Source organism: Schistocerca serialis, chromosome 4 (genome assembly GCF_023864345.2).
Source record: "Schistocerca serialis cubense isolate TAMUIC-IGC-003099 chromosome 4, iqSchSeri2.2, whole genome shotgun sequence".
Lineage (NCBI taxonomy): Eukaryota > Metazoa > Arthropoda > Insecta > Orthoptera > Acrididae > Schistocerca > Schistocerca serialis.
Genome location: NC_064641.1, coordinates 678494942 through 678513213, shown reverse-complemented (window position 1 = coordinate 678513213; position 18272 = coordinate 678494942). Strand labels below are relative to the sequence as shown.

Here is an 18272-nt window from a genome sequence, read left to right as displayed (position 1 = left end):
TGGTGTAACCGTTACTTGTAGGAGTCCCAATCTTCAGCGGATTCATCATATACCCGAAAGGGCAATGGTTGCATTGACGGGAGACTAGCCTCCTGTGAACATGAAGATGCCACTTGACAGAGCTGCTGCTGTTCTGTGAAAGCTTTCTGCTGGACAGTGATAAGTTGGGAGTATTTCTTTCATCGAGATATTTGTCAGGTGACTTAGCACTGACATTAACACATGGAGAAAATGCAACCCTCACTTGTTGCCAAGTTTGCTATAGCTAGATCAAACAAGATTTATGGAACACAGTACTTTACAGAATAACACATAAGATACAGTGTAGTACAGGTTGTGTGTAGCACTGAACACATCGACTAGACAACAGTAACACAGGTTACAGAAATAGGCCAAGCACTTGTTTGTGATTGCTTAAATAACACTGTTTCTTTGGCGGCTCACTAGAGCCCACCTGGGATCTGAACAAGGTGGCCTCTGTATGTAGATCTGTGAAGTGCATGAACGTGCAATCTCTGAAACTGCATGCATCACGAGTGAAGCTACATGACAATCACATTTTTTCCTATTTTTATTATTTTTGATCTGTACAAGCTTGAGGCGTTCTGAACAACCCGTATGAGTATCATTCCTGTGAGTTGTGTTCATGTGCTTCCATATCAAATTTTATAAAGACTTCCAAAGTTGATAAATTATTACCGGCTGCATAGTAGGAGCATCCATGACAAAAAGGTCTCATCTATTATAGCTACAGTATTTAGTACTGTGACAGCATATAGAAGTCACGGAAAAGTCATCTCCAAAACTTCACAGTGGAACAAAAACTGCTTGGTAGAGATACAATTGTAGTACAGAAAACTGTTACTTTTAATAAGACAATTGCTCCTATCAAAATGACAGTTCATCTAACGAACACAGTGGCAATGAAAGCAATGTGACCAGAACTGCATAAGGATAAAACATTGTGAAACTGCTACTTCCAAACCTCCTGTAGCCAGGCGCACGTTAAGATAAGTAAGTGGCCCACTGATCAATGGAAAAATGTAACTTGAGTTGTTGGACTAACTTTACTCTCTCCTTGTTGCACAAAATGTCTTCCTTATTATGAACAGTTGAGGAAGTCAGTCGCATCATCATGGATGTTCAGCAAACGGATTCGGCAGTTGCGTAATTTCAGGTCTGATTATTACACTGACAGTAAAGGTAACACCCAGGTAACTAGTTTTGACAACCATTTTAGCTCAGTGGCCCAGGTATTGTTTCCTGATTATGATGCACCACTATTGCTCAGCCCTGCATGTGCTTTTGCATGAAAATTTACCTTTTTCTGGTCCCCAGCTTGTGACCAAGTGTTCGCTTTGCTTAAATCTAAGCTTCAATCTGCCTCATGTCTTGCCAATTTTCAGCTGAGTCAGCATTTTGTATTGGCTACCGAAGCCTCTCAGCACATTCTTGGTGCAGCATTGGCGCACAAATATGAGGACGGATCTGAATGACCCAAGGATTATGCTTCTCAGGCTAACTCCCGCTGCTTTACACCATAATTTACTGATGTTTCTGCAGGTTTGCCACTGGAAGACCTCTTGCACCAAAGCTTTGGCTCACTGGCATGTATATTGGTCGGATATAGATGAAGACATTACACGGCTTCTTACCACTTGCACTCACTGTGTTCAGTAACAAGCAGCCCAATGGGCACCAAATTCTCCCTGGCTGACACTGCAGCTCCTGTGGAAATGTCTAAATATAAATTTTGATGGGTCCTTCCAAATAAGTACTGGCTCATTTTAGTGGATGACTATTCCAAGTTTCCCTATGTATAGTATAATTTTCTGGGGGTCTGAAAAAACAAATTTACTTAGAGCTTTTAGACTACAAAAAAGAATCATCCGGGCAATGGTGGGAGCAAAACCAAAGCAACACTGCAAACCTTTATTTGTAAAACTGGATCTAATGAGCATTCCAAGCATATACGTCTATGAAACTCTCACTTTCACGAAAAGAAACCCACAACTTTTTGAGGGCAACTTCTCCTTGCATCAATATGATACAAGACATAGAACAAGCTACATGTTACCTACCCACCGTTTAAAATCATATGAAAAAACCCCATACTATATGGGCATGAAATTTGTAAATAAAATATGGAAAGATATGGATGACCCAAATGTAAAAGGCACCAAAAGAGACCTGGAAAAATATCTGAAAGATAAATGTTACTATAGTGTAGAAGATTTCATGAATGGCAACAATGTAATTAAAAAACCTCTTTGAAGATGTTACACCATGTATATTATTAGTTTATTGTATTTTTAGTATTGTACATATAGTGTAAAAACTGACAAGTCACCTATGTCACAATATTTGATTGTATAAGGCATGTTATTTGATAATAAAAATTGAATTGAATTGTCTGTCCATGTCCGCAGCGGCCACATTTTGCCTCTGTCTCATAAGATTTTTGCAACTGAAGGACTTCCATGTACCGTGGTTACTGATAACGGTCCCCAGTTTGTTTCTCGATAATTTGCAACTTCTTGGCAGGCTGATGGCGTTTACCATCTCACAACTCCCTCTGTTTCATCCTCAATCTAATGGTGAGGTCGAACACATGGTTCGGACGCCTCAAACTCAGATGCAGAAGTATGTATCGAGCAGGTCCCCAAAAACTGCTTTTTTTTTTTTTTTTTTTTTTTCACCTTTTCACTCCAGTGAAGGACAAGAGCCTGCCAGAGTTGGTACATGAACACCAACCATGGAGCCTTCTTCACCTGCTGCATACAATGCTCCCCGCCACACACTGCAGCAGCCGCAATCGTCGGGCGATGAAATGGATGTCCGTGTCAACACTAGTGTTTCCATGGCTCATAATCTCAGTTCCTTGTGAAATCAGTGCTTTCTTTCAACCGTACCTTTTTCCTGCACTGTGCATTTTTCTGTGTGCATGTAGTTTTCTCACCCCCTAGAAGGGAAGAGTGGTGTACCTTCACACATGACACATGCAATTTCAGAGATCATGTGTCCATACAGTTCCCAGACCCGCTTACAGAGGCAACCTGGGTCATTCCCCTGGAGCACCCTGGTGAGCCACTAAAAAAAGCAATCAAAATCAGTGCCCAGCCTATTTCTGTGACCTGTGTTACTGTTGTCCAGTCAATGTATTCAGTGCTATACACAACCTGTACTTCACTGTATCTTATGTGTTGCTCTATAAAGTGTTATGTTCCATAAATCATGTTTGTTCTTGCTATAGCAGATTGACAGACAAGACATTATGTACAACAATTTCATTGTTTTAAAAACAATCCCAACCACAATTGAGAATGTACGTATTAACATTCATTCCTGGCATTAACTACAAAAAATAATGGAGTTATTTAACTTCATACTTACTGTTATGAGGGTGAGAAAGACTGACACAATCTTTGTGGTATGCCTTTGGACAGGTCTTGTGTTCACATACAATGAGGTCTCCAGCATCACCACAACTGAAGCAGATCTTTTCACCCCTCACTCGTTTCTCATCAGCTTTGGTTGGCCGAGGCCTCTGCTCTTCTTCTGCAGGCTGCAATTATGCAAATAATATGCATTATTATTGCAGGCTAAATCAAAATCGTATGTCTCACCATTATTCAAAAGAAGTGTCATTTATATATTTATTATTTACATTCATTCAAAGATTTCCAAAATCAGTGTAATGTGTTAACAATGATGTATCTCCTCCACAAAGATACTGTAAATGTAACAATAACAACACTGACTCTATTGCAGCATCAGTCTCAGGCAAGCCATCACAGTTTGCAAAAGGATGACTACTGTGGGTTTAAAAGGACATTGTGACTGTAAGTCCCTTGGTGCCCTGCAAATTCATGTACAACCATGTTGAATGAAAAAGAATTGTCAGCTCCAGGGTATGTGATTTTGTCATCGAGGTTGACAATTTGGGTGACAGCAACTAAAGTCAGATGGTTACAAGTGAGATAAAACCCAGGTAGCTAAGAACTATAGCCGGTCACTGAAGTATAATGCAAGAAGAGTCATCATAGTCAGTACTACTAAAATGGGGAGAGAAAATAAAGACTGTACAAACTAGTTACCTAGCAACTTAAACTGTTAGATAAATAAAACACATACTCAAAAATTTAAAAATGCATGACAATGCAGAAGTAGAAAGTAGCTGGAGGCTACTCAGAGCACTTCTATGGTGAGAGGACAGCCACCACGAAATTCAGAAGTTTGGCACTAAAATAAAGCTGACATAGCATTTTGCAATGCAGCATTCCACAGTAGCAGTGAACTAGATAATAACATGTTGTAACACAATCATGCACTTCAGTGGCCAACTACATGTCACAACACAACTGCCTGGAGCAAGTATAAATGCTTTCCATTCGGCCATTAGCAGCACTTTTACTTCTGACTAAAGCCAGCACCACTGAGTCGAGGTCATCCCCCAGATGCCATAGCCTGACACCCCAGCCAGCCTCTCTGAGGGTCCTGGGTTCTATGTGGAACATCTATGTGTCTTTGCCAGCCAGTTGCGGCTGCCTGCAGTATAAGCAATTCCAGCTCCAAGCTTGCGAGCTGCTGAGCTGACTCCAGTCTTGCATCTGCAAGGCGATGCACACCACTGTTATACTGCTGCATCATTCTGTTGCCTAAGCCTACCCACATGCTGCCTACTTGCCACAGCAGGCTCCTAGAAGCAGTGATACACTTCCTGTATGTACGCAATGATTACTAAAGGATGTTGTACACACATCAAAAAAAGTTTTGCATCACCCTGGTTCCCAGAGCTCCTGAAGATAGATGTTGACTGTGGATATTGTACCACAGGCACAATCCCTTTGATTGTACAGAGATGTCACTAAACCTGCCCAATGATGTAAACAACCATGCATGAGCAGCACCTATTACATGGAGGTGGTCCGACAGCTGATCAGTTCCAGTCATTCCACCAGGAAGGAGGTACACGGCTCGTGTTGTCTGTAGTTCAACCATGCCTAGACAGTCAATACCACAGTTCGATTGTGTCCGCATTGTTACTTGTGCCAGGAAGGGCTCTCAATAAGGGAAATGTCAAGGCGTCTCAGAGCGAACCAAAGCGATGTTGTTTGAACATTGACGAGATACAGAGAGACAGGGCCTGTCGAGGACAAGCCTCGCTCAGGCTGCCCAAGGGCTACTACTGCCGTGGATGACTGCTACCTATAGATTATGGCTCGGAGGAACACTGACAGCAACATCGCCATGTTGAATAATGCTTTTCGTGCAGCCACAGGACATCGTGTTACGACTCCAACTGTGCGCAATAGGCTGCTTGGTGCGCAACTTCACTTCCGACGTCCATGGGAAAGCCCATCTTTGCAACCACAACACCACGCAGTGTGGTACACATGGGGCCAACAACATGCCAAATGGACTGCTCAGTATTGGCATCACGTTCTCTTCACCAATGAGTGTCGCATATGCCTTCAACCAGACAACTGCCGGAGACGTATTTGAAGCAACCCGGCCAGGCTGAATGCCTTAGACACACTGTCCAGCGAGTGCTCCAAGGTGGAGGTTCCCTGCTGTTTTGGGGTGGTGGTATGTGGGGCCGACGTATGCCGCTGGTGGTCATGGAAGGCACCATAATGGCTGTACGATACGTGAATGCTATCCTCCGTCCGATAGTGCAACCATATCGGTGAAGCATTCGTCTTCATGGATGACAATTCGCGCTGCCATTGTGCACATCTTGTGAATGACTTCCTTCAGGATAAAGACCTCGCTCGACCAGAGTGGTCAGCATGTTCTCCAGACATGAACCCTATCAAACATGCCTGGCATGGATTATAAAGGGATGTTTATGGACGATGTGACTGACCAACCACTCTGAGGGATCTACGCCGAATCGCCTTTGAGGAATGGGACAATCTGGACCAACAATGTCTTGATGAACTTGTAGATAGTATGCCATGACTAATACTGGCATGCATCAATGCTAGAGGACATGCTACTGGGTATTAGAGGTACTGGTGTGTACAGCGATCTGGACCACCACCTATGAAGGTCGCAGATAGACACAACAAGAAGACTTTCACAATTAAAGCTTTCAACCATTGCCCTTTATCAACAATACACACATGCACAACTGGAGCCTCAGGCAACTGAAACCACACTGCGAGTAGCAGCACCGGCGCATGACGGCACTGGCGACTGGGTGGGGGTAAAGAGGCCGAGGTGGGGAGGGGGAGGAATGGTATGGTGACAGTGAAGTGCTACAGGTTATATGGTGGGCAGGGGAGATGTGGGGAGGGGGGCGAAGTAGCGGTAAAGGAGAGAAATAAAAAGACTGGATGTGGTGGTGGTGGTGGAGGAATGATGGCTGTGTAGTGCTGAATGGGAACAGGGAAGGGGCCAGATGGGTGAGGACAGTGATTAACAAAGGGTGAGGCCAGGAGGGTTAGGGAACGTAAAATGTATTCCAGAGAAAGTCCCCACCTGTGCAATTCAGAAAAGCTGGTGTTGGTGGGAAGGATCCATATGGCACAGGCTGTGAATCAGTCATTGAAATGAACGATATCATGTTTGGCAGCTTTTTCAGCAACAGGGCAGTCCACTTGTTTCTTGGCCACAGTTTGTCGGTGGCCATTCATGCGCACAGACAGCTTGTTGTTTGTCATGCCTACATAGAACGCAGCACAGTGGTTGCAGCCTAGGTTGTAGACCACACGACTGGTTTCACAGGTAGCTCTGCCTCTGATGGGAAAGGTGATGTTGGTGACTGGACTGGAGTGGGTTGTGGTGGGAGGATGTACGGACCTGGATTCAAGACCTGTCCCACACATCCATCACCATCTACTCCAGTCTCGTCACTAACATCACCTACCCCGTCAAAGACAAGGCTACCTGTGGAACCAGTCATGTGGTCTACAAGCTAAGCTGCAACCACTGTGCTGCATTCTATGCAGGCATGACAAACAACAAGCTGTCAGTCCGCATGAATGGCCACCGACAAAATGTGGCCAAGAAACAAGTAGACCACCCTGTTGCTGAACATGCTGCCGAACGTAATATCCATCTTTTCAATGACTGCTTTGCAGCCTGGGCCATATGGATCCTTCCCACCAACACCAGCTTTTCTGAACTGTGCAAGTAGGAACTTACCCTGCAATACATCCTACATTCCCAATACCCCCCTGGCCTCAACATTCATTAGTCATGTCCTCACCCATCCAGCCCCTTCCATGCTCCCATTCCAGCACAACACAGCCGTCATTCCACCACCACACCGTGTCTTTCTCTCCTTTCCCACTGCTCCCCCCACCCCCCTCCCCCACCCCCTCCCCACATCACCCCTGCCCTCTGTCTAATCTGTAGCACTTTACTGTCCGCAACCCCCACCCAGTTGAGACTCCTATCGTGCACTGGTGCTGCTTTAATCGTGAAAGTCTTCTGCGACTCGGCATCTCCGCTATATGGCAAGTAGCAACTTTCCTTCTCATAATATTGTTGCATTCCATCCTGGATTTTCTATTGTTTGATTTCAATCTACAAATGAGATTGCTTCCAAATCACTTGTGCGATCAATTCTAGGGTACCTGCTCAAGTGTGTGGGATCCGTACCAAATAGGACTAACAGGGGATACTGAATGTATATATACACACAGAAGGGCAGGACAAATGGTCACAGGTTTGTTTAATCCATGGGAGTGTGTCACAGAGATACTGAAGGAACTGAAATGGCAGACACTTAAAGACAGATGTAAGCTATCCCGAGAAAGTCTATTAACAAAGTTTCAAGAACCAGCTTTAAAAGATTTCTCAAGGAATGTACTATAATCCCCTATGTATCGCTCACATAGTAATCGTGGAGGTAAGATTAGAATAATTACTGTATGCAAAGAGGCATTCAAACAGTCATTCTTCCCATGCGCTAGATGTGAATGGAACAGGAACAAAGCCTAATAACTGGTACAATGGGAGGTACCCTCTGACATGCACCTCACGGTGGTTTGCAACGTACATATGTAGATGTAGAAATCCTTGGACACCACATAACATTTTGAATCTGATGAAAGGAGAAAATATCAAAAAGCAGAAAATGAAGCACACAAACGAGAATACAGATGTTTAAAAAAGAAGATTGACAGAATGTGCAAAATGTCTAAGCGAGCCTGTAGAAGCATATATAACTAGGGGAATGATAGATACCACCTGTATGAAAATTACAGAAAACTGGAGAAAAGAGAAGCAGCTGTATGAATATCATGAGCTCAGATGGAAAATCGGTACTAAGCAAAGAAGGGAAATCAGAAAGGAGGGAGAAATATACACGATGTCCCTCATCAAGCGCATTTTTCTCGTGTGTTTCATTGTTTCGTCATTTTGTTTTAGGAATGTATAACCCAAACAACTACTGCTGATCACATCTTTCACCTGATGGCCAGTGTCTAAAGAAAAATGTTGGTTTGTTTCCCGTTACACACAAAATTATTTTCAAAGTGGAATTTTTTGTGACCGTTCGATAGATCGATCCCAAATTAGTCCCATGCAATGTGTGTTTTATCAATGCGTGTTAAAAGGGACAGTAAAACCTTAAGAATAACCATAATCCAGCAACAGCAGCTCCGCCCTGTCCTGCGCTAACTGCTACTCCCGTACAGAAGCACTGCTCAGTATTTTACAATCCCTGTTAATACACATCGATAAAACAAATACCGGTATTACATTAGACTAATATGGGAGCACTCTATTGAATGGGCACATAAAATTCTGCTTTAAAAATAATTTTGTTTTTAACTGGAAACAAAATAATTTTGTTTTTAACTGGAAACAAAATAATTTTGTTTTTAACTGGAAACAAAATAATTTTGTTTTTAACTGGAAACAAAATAATTTTGTTTTTAACTGGAAACAAAATAATTTTGTTTTTAACTGGAAACATATCGATGTTTCCAGTCGACTCTGGACGTCGCCTGAAAGCCGCCATGCGCTTGGGCTGACACCAGCAATATACTGCACAAAACTGCAAACAAGAAAAAATGAATACGAATCAATACAAGAGCTATTAACTTGTAAGCAATATTATAGAAAAGGATGAGGTTTGTAGATGAAGATGAGATGCGAGATACAATACTGTGAGAAGAATTCGACAGAGTACTGAATGACTTAAGTCGGAACTACTGATATCCTAGGGAGAGCCAGCCATGACATAAGTATCACATCTGAAGTGCAAGATGTATGAGGCAGAGGAAATACCCTCAGACTTCAAAAATACTTAATAACTCAAATTACAAAGAAATATGATGCCAACAGCTGTCAATATCAGTCAACTATCAGTTAAAAGCCATGGTTGCAAAATACCGACTCAATTGTTCACAGAAGAATGGAAAAAACTGGTAGATGCCACCCTCAGTGAAGCTCAGTTTGGGTTCCACAGAAACTGAGGAACACATAAAGCAATATCGTCCCTATAAGTTAGCTTAGAAGATAGTTACAAAAAGGCCAACCTATGTTTATAGCATCTGTAGACTCGGAGAAAGTTTTAGACATGTTGACTGGACTACTCTTTCAAATTTTGGAGGCATTAGGGGTAAAAAAAGGGAAGGGGGAGCAAAAGGCTGCATACAAATTGTATAGCAATCTGATGGCAGTTATGAGAGTGGATAGGTATAAAACAGTGTTGAGAACGGAGTGAGAGAGAATTTTAGCGTGTCCCATGTTATTCAATCTACACATTGAGCAAAATTAAAGAAAACCAAGAAGGAGAAGGATTAAAGCTCAGGGAGAAGAAATAAAAACCCTTGTGTTTGTTGATGACACCGTAATAATAATACTATCAAAGACAGCAAAGAACTTAGAAAATCAGTTGAACAGAATTGATAGTGTCTTGGAAATAGGTTGCAAGATGAACATCAACAAAAGCTATCAGAGAATTCAGTGCATATTTTGATCTAAAAATAACTCTAATTACAGGCAGATGTGCAATACACAACCCACTATTCTGTTACAGAATGTGCCACGCCAGAATAAATCTGCCACGTCAGAATAATGTAAGAATGCTTTGTACAGTTCAAGTCAAATCTGCAGTTAAAAATCTCAGGAACTAATGTTGGTTCAAACCCAAGATCCTCTGGTCAGCATTCCAGAATGCATATAGCCACCACCTGATAATGACAAACTGCCTTGCAAATGCATAGTTGTCTTCTTCACTAATGTGTGTGCAGTTGGCATAGCAATTTAAGAACTTTATTGGTAGTTGGGAATTTAATGTGAAGTTACTGCTATTCCAGCTTATGAGAACATTTTTGTAAGTGTTCAATTGTTATTGGCTGCTGCTGAACTCTGTGTACTTAATCTTTTCACTGTAAACATTTCTTATTTCCCTTCTTATGCTTCCATTAAGTGTCTATAAAACACCTTAAACCAATCACATTAATTGAAATCATGTCCAAAAATTGTTATGTAATCAGCCATTATCTTCCACTCATTAATTACATTTATGATAACCTTATAGATCTAAAAAAAAAAAAAAAAATAGTTAGAGCTTCAGAAGTGTGCGAGTGACGTATTCAAATATTTGCTTAAAATTTTTGGGTCAATAACTTCTTTTACTGCCTTTTAACCCATATTTTAACATAACACAAGCACTGTTTTGTGATGCCACTAGGTTGTGAACTGACAATTGCAGCTGAACTTTACTTGATCTGCAAACTTTTGCTGGTCAAAGATGATCCTGCTTCATGCCGACAAACTACAATTTACGTTTATACCATGGGGATTTAAGGTTGGTCTGACGTCATTTTCATTGTTGACACTTTTACGGTGGAGCCAAGCCTTGGACTCCAATGCGACAATGTTAATGCAGGGGTCAACTGTGTTATACGATCAGCCATAAAAATAGGAGATGGATTTTACTATTTGGGGAACAACGTAAATGACAATGCCCCAAGTAAACTAGACATAAAATAGAGACTGACAATGGCAAGAAAAGCATTTCTGAAGGGAGTTGTCTGGGGCACAGCTCTGTATGGAGATGAAATCTGAATGACAAGCAGTTCAGACATGAAGATAATAGAAGCATGTGAAATGCAGTTCTACAGAAAAATGCTGGAGATTAAGTGGGTACATTGCATAACTAATGAGGGGGTACTGAAAAGCTTTGGGGAGAAATGACATTTGTAGCATAACTTGATTAAAAGAAGGGATAAGCTGATGGGACAGGTTCAGAGACATCAGTTTAGTACAAGAAGGAAGTGGTGGGTAAAAATTGTACAGGGTGTCCAATAGATAATCACAGTGGAGATGAAGAGGCTTGCACGAAGTAGAATAGTATGGAGAACAGCATAAAACAACAACAACAACCATCACCACCACCGACAACATCACATGCTTGGCTGTGAACCGAGTCAGGAAGTACACAAAGAAAAAAATCTTGTTTCCTACGCCTCGAATCAGTTGAAGAGAGCAGAAAAGAACTACTCTGCAACAGAGAAAGGGAAGCTGATTCTCATACACATCATTATTTAATTTTGATGTTTTACATTATGAGTAGGATCCACCAATGCATAATGGCAGAAAGCACAAGCAGCTAATGAAGATTGTACACTATTTGCAACTCAACAACCATTTATTGTCTATGACAATGTGTTAGGTAAGTAAATAAAACTCGGACCTCATATTGTGGTCCCATCTACACTGCAAAATTAAATATTAAAGCAGGTGTGTGATCACATATTAGCAGAGCACGGAGAGCACAAAACACCAAATTACACGCAGCTGAACAATACTGATAGCGGACATGTACGCAGGTCATAGCACAATTCGTAAAGAACGAAGTACCATGTGTGCAACAAGCTGAATTAACGTTCAAATTTCAGGCTTGCAGCTGGTTGTCAATTCATTGCATGATATTTTAAAATTCATGCCAAGGTGAATAAATTCATCAGTGTATTTCACGGCAGAGATTACTGGAAGCTGTAAACTGATGGAGGTTATAAAGTTGGACAACTTAGGTCCTTTTGGGTGAACGCCGGTAGGAAATCTTCGTGCGTTGGTGATAAACCATTTTTCACACTATGTAGAAATGACAGCCATTACAAATCATCATACGCCATGATTACTAATCGATTATTAAAGTTCAGTACTCCAGAGACCTCGATTATGACCCAATGCAAGAACTTCATGTCAAAACTAATGAAGCACGGAATTTGTAAATTAAAAACAAGTATATTACACTCACTAGTACATGGAAGAATGGAACGAGTTCACGGGAATGATATGAAGGGTCTCAAGTCACTTTGGGAACTGCCTTCACAATGACTGGAATATGCTGTTACCTTACATTGTTGTGGTTTACAATTTGAAGATTCATAAGAGTCTATGACTATAGAAAGTAGAGTATGTATGGAAGATGCTTCTAAAATTTGAGATATGACACCCGTCGTGGTGGAAAAACAGTGCGTCAGTGCAGAGTTTTGTTAAGACCTTAAGGATGATATGGCGTCAAGTGCAAAAAGTGAATACCAAGGCCCTAGAATGACAGAAGCACATGTTACATAGGAAGACAAGTTACCTAAATACCATGTAAGGCAGTGGATAATGTTGACCAGCCCCTACAGCCCAAGGGGAAATATTAAAAAAAGAATGCTCATTATCAAGGCCCCTAAAAAGTGGTCAAGACGACATTGCTGGTAAATATGAAATTAAAACTCTCAACCCTTTCAGAGTATGCTGTAGGCATCCATCTCAAAAAGGGCGGAGGAGGTAAGAAAGGAAAAGTGGCATGAAGAAGTGAACAAGCCACTCCAGCAGTTGATAATACTTACTTTGCCAGGTGTGTTAAGACCTAGAGTTAGGCCGAGAGAGAGAGAGAGAGAGAGAGAGAGAGAGAGAGAGAGAGAGAGGGGGGGGGGGGTGAACAATTGAAATATTTGAAAGAGACAATAACTATGTCATGAGGACGAAAGAAAATTGAATGAATGTAAGGCAAGTATCATAATAGCCCAGTCAGTGGCATTATCATTTATTAAGTGAAAAAGAGCACACTAGGATACTCTTGCTTTGTGTTACAGCTGTTCTGTACTGCCAGTGTAGCTAATTCTTGGAACACTGGAAGAGGTGGTCAACACAAGAAATATACACCTGATATATATAAAACAGGAAAGCAATGCCAACAGAATAATGTAGAGAAATGACATTCTGGGACTACATTTGTCTTGGTAACAAACGTAGGTGGTTAATGTTACAAGATCACAGGTTAATGTAGGTGCGAGATTAGCCACTGCAAATGTGAAAAGCTGGTACATTAATACATGGTGTAACCACCAGAATGTTGAACGCAAGCATGAAGATGTACATGCGTTGTGTTCTATAGATGCCAGATATCAGTTAGTGGAACAGTGTACCACGTCTGTTGCACTTGGTTAGTCTATACAGGAATGGTTAATGTTGTTTGTGGATGACTCTGGAGTTGTCATCCGATGAAATCCCATATGTGCTCCACTGGAGACAGATTTGGTGAATGAGCAGGCCAAGGCAACATGTCCACACTCTGCAGAGCATGTTGGGTTGCACAGCGGTATGGGGGCAAGCATTTTGCTGTCGGAAAATACCTCCTAGAATGCTGTTCATGAGTAGCAATACAACAGGTCAGAACCACACGTATGAACAAATCTGCAGTCAGGGTAGGTGGAATAGCCACGGAAGTGCTCCTGCTCCCCAGACCACAACTCAGGTGTAGGTCCAGTGTGTATAGCATGCACACAGTTTGGTAACAGGCCCTCACCTCCCTCCTCCTAACCAAAACAAGGCCATCACTGGCACTGAGGCAGAACAGCTTTCATCAGAAAAAACAACAGACCTCCAACCTGACCTCCAATAAGCTCTCGCTTGACAACACTGAAGTTGCAAATGGTGGTGTTTTCAGGTTAGAAGAATGCACACTCAGGGTGTATACATGGACAAGGAAAAAAAAATTCCCGGATTTCCCGGTTAAAAACACACTTTCTCCCGGGTGAAAACATACTTTTTCCCTGTTAACTGACAGTATATTTTCTTTCTGAACTGTAAAAGTCCTTCGAATAATTATGGTTTTATACAAGGGAATAGAATTTCCCCGCACTTTATAAAACTAAACGCAGGGGAAAAAAACGCGTTTAGGAAAGATCTTTGATGTGCAGCAACATGCACGCTGCATATTTTCGTATAACAAAAGTATAAATTCGAATTCCACCAAACACAGGATGTTACTTTCCGAAGCATTGAAATCGACATTGCGATGCGATTTTGTAAGCCAGTCATAGCTCATGTCACATGATCTCGCCAGCCGATGACAGCGGGTATTCAGAGCTTAGGACACATGATGTAGTCGCCAATAGCAACATCACTGTTAAGTACCGCAAACACACAAACAGAAAAAGTTAATGGTTTAAATTAATATACATAGTGTTGCTACACGAAACATATAATATTGGTCTGTCACATTAATACGTTGCAAGAGAAGCTATGCTTTCACATACAATGTTGGTCTTTTATGGGCGTATTACAATTTACGATATATCACACAAATGTGATTGTAAAATTTTTAATAACGACTTAAATGTCTGATCTTCTGGGCTTGAAATTCATCTAAATGGCTCGTCATTAAAGAGTTGATTTTTAAATGAGAGTCAAACGCTCTGTGACTTAAGAAATTCTTCGTACATTATTGCACATAGGTCCGTTTTAACTGCCAGAATGGTACTTTGATGGTAACGCTTTTCAAACCACCATTCGGAATATTTTCCCATGACCTGTTAGAAATAGGTTCATTTCCGCAGTTGCCAGAGAACGCCAGATGACAGGCGTCACCGCGCTTGCACAGCTACGATGTTGCAGAGAGCCCGTATGTTCGTACGTGTAAAACATTAAAAGATCGTACATTAAGTCATAGAAGAAACAAGACATCAGAGGATACTCCAAGAGCATCGGAATTTTGAGACCCTCACTAAAATGTGCACATTTAAAGTGCACATTTGTATGGCCATATTCCCAGTTAAGTAGGCCACGACCTGATATTAAGCTTTTCAATGTGGTTTTCAGGATGTAAATTTTCTTGGAGTATCAGTACTGTGTTCTCTCATGTTTGGTTCTTTATTATGGTATAATGACATACGTGCTAGAAGTTGAAAATGTGCACCTGAAATGCAGCGAACACTGTGTGGAATTAAAAAGAAAATTTCTTTAGCGAACCGACAAAAATAACTTCATTGTTCTGCAAGGCAATTAATGCTTGACTGTCAGAAAGGTGGAAAAGCATAAGACATGTGTGTTCGAGGAAATGTAAGACATGTTATTTGGTCTTAAGTGTGCCAAAGGGCAGTGCCTTGCCTCCTCACACAGCATTCTTCTATCGCACGACACTGTACTTCGCTCTGTGGAACTGAAACATGCATATTTTGTAATGGATGCCATCAAACTGTATTCAGGATCAAGACAGTGGAAATTAAAATGTCCTGTGGTGCCTCTCCTGCTTAAAATTGGCCGGTTTGACATCCTGCCCCTTTTTTTTAAAAAAAAAGAAGAAGAAGAAGAAGAAGAAGAAGAAAGAAAGAAAAGAACTCTTCAGAAAATTTGCACTCTTTATTCCCTATCAGCTAACAACTTGCTGCTTTGTGTGACATAAAATTAAATATAGGATACATAAACCCAGTAAAGACATGAGACAAGCAAGGCAATACACATTTCTTCAATCCTTAGATCCTAGAATTTTTTTCTCTCTAATCTTGCTACAGCTTTACATGGCGTCCTTTCCTTTCTGTGAAAGAATCTATTACCTCATCAAAGTTCGTCAAATGTTTTGCTACATGAAAAGTCAAAATGTCATTGTCCAATACCGTAAAAGCTGTTAATGCAAACAGGACCCAAGACTGGTGTGGTTTCCTGATCTGATTACGTCTATTTTGTCACTCTCTGCTAGATAAAACAAATAGGCCTTTCTAATATTGCAACAATTGTAATACACACCAAACAAACGAGATTGTTTTCTCACAAACGGTCTTTTATGTAACGACAGAATATAATTCATAAAGTACCAATATCAAATGCATATTAGGCCTAGTATGAGCAAAAAGCCTTACGTTAGGGAATAGTTTCACACTTCATTCATACTCACCATTTTCTCAAGTATGAGATCAAAAAGTAGTAGTACGAAATTTTTATACAAACTTGGAATCGTCATATTGTTCCATAATTTATGTGATGTCCACGTTTCTTCTCCCTCCTCGTTCTAAAAAACAGTCTTGTTATCACTAATTCTGTAACTATTCCTGCCGATGTCAAAGCTCATTTGCAGGTTAACTCCACTAACTCTGCCAGAATCACCTGTTTAGTTATCCCGCGATTATTCTCCGGTTAGGCGTTGCTACATGTTCGTACAACACTTTTTCCGCGCTTCTTCCAGAATAGAATTTAAAGCGGCTGCTAGCCGGGGACTGTACAACTGGCCCTTACTAGTATACCGATCTGGCCAAAAATTTTCTGGCAAATTTCATTTTCTTAGATACACCGAGAAGGTAATACGTAATCTTTCTTACCAGTTATTCGTTTATTTCCACTCCCATAGTCTGAATCTATGGATTTAGCTAGTAATTATAACAACGCTCATCATTCGCTAACCCGATCAACCACACAATCAGACAACGGTTGGCATTCATCCGTTCGGCCTTACTCCGCTCAGCTCGTAGGCCTATAGTCCCTTTTGTCTGTAGGATAGTTTGTTTCTACATGCAACGAGGATTCCCCTGGCAGAGACATCACGTACACTATGCACACATTCACAAATCAAGTTACGATTCATTCAGAAATCAACTTAGAATGTGTTCAAAAATGTTCAAAAACCGACAGGGATGCGTTTCAAAGTCATATGAATAATCGGTTATAATAGAGGGAAACATTCCACGTAGGAAATATATATCTAAAAACAAAGATGATGTGACTTACCAAATGAAAGTGCTGGCAGGTCGACAGACACACAAACAAACACAAACATACACACAAAATTCAAGCTTTTGCAACAAACTGTTGCCTCATCAGGAAAGAGGGAAGGAGAGGGACAGACGAAAGGATGTGGGTTTTAAGGGAGAGGGTAAGGAGTCATTCCAATCCCGGGAGCGGAAAGACTTACCTTAGGAGGAAAAAAGGACGGGTATACACTCGCACACACACACACACACACACACACATATCCATCCACACATATACAGACACAAGCAGACATATTTAAAGACAAAGAGTTTGGGCAGAGATGTCAGTCGAGGCAGAAGTGCAGAGGCAAAGATGTTGTTGAATGACAGGTGAGGTATAAGTGGCGGCAACTTGAAATTAGCGGAGATTGAGGCCTGGTGGATAACGGGAAGAGAGGATATATTGAAGAGCAAGTTCCCATCTCCGGAGTTCGGATAGGTTGGCGTTAGTGGGAAGTATCCAAATAACCCGGACGATGTAACACTGTGCCAAGATGTGCTGGCCGTGCACCAAGGCATGTTTAGCCACAGGGTGATCCTCATTACCAACAAACACTGTCTGCCTGTGTCCATTCATGCGAATGGACAGTTTGTTGCTGGTCATTCCCACATAGAATGCGTCACAGTGTAGGCAGGTCAGTTGGTAGATCACGTGGGTGCTTTCACACGTGGCTCTGCCTTTGATCGTGTACACCTTCCGGGTTACAGGACTGGAGTAGGTGGTGGTGGGAGGGTGCATGCAACAGGTTTTACACCGGGGGCGGTTACAAGGGTAGGATTCAGAGGGTAGGGAAGGTGGTTTGGGGATTTCATAGGGATGAACTAAGAGGTTACGAAGGTTAGGTGGACAGCGGAAAGACACTCTTGGTGGAGTGGAGAGGATTTCATGAAGGATGGATCTCATTTCCGGGCAGGATTTTAGGAAGTCGTATCCCTGCTGGAGAGCCACATCCAGAATCTGATCCAGTCCCGGAAAGTATCCTGTCACAAGTGGGGCACTTTTGTGGTTCTTCTGTGGGAGGTTCTGGGTTTGAGAGGATGAGGAATTGGCTCTGGTTATTTGCTTCTGTACCAGGTCGGGAGGGTAGTTGCGGGATGCGAAAGCTGTTTTCAGGTTGTTGGTGTAACGCTTCAGGGATTCCGGACTGGAGCAGATTCGTTTGCCACGAAGACCTAGGCTGTAGGGAAGGGACCATTTGATGTGGAATGGGTGGCAGCTGTCGTAATGGAGGTACTGTTGCTTGTTGGTGGGTTTGATGTGGACGGACGTGTGAAGCTGGC

The 18272-nt window shown here is 41.7% G+C and overlaps 1 protein-coding gene across 4 annotated transcripts in view; it reads right to left on the bottom strand.

Annotated features, from left to right (window-relative positions):
• LOC126473161 (histone-lysine N-methyltransferase NSD3) overlaps positions 1–18272 on the bottom strand; it is a 127535-nt gene that overhangs the window by 9579 nt on the left and 99684 nt on the right. For all 4 annotated transcript variants that reach the window (XM_050100025.1, XM_050100027.1, XM_050100028.1 and 1 more), the window contains one exon: positions 3394–3565. In XM_050100025.1, coding sequence (XP_049955982.1) covers positions 3394–3565 — 172 coding nt within the window. The remainder of the gene's footprint in view (positions 1–3393; positions 3566–18272) is intronic.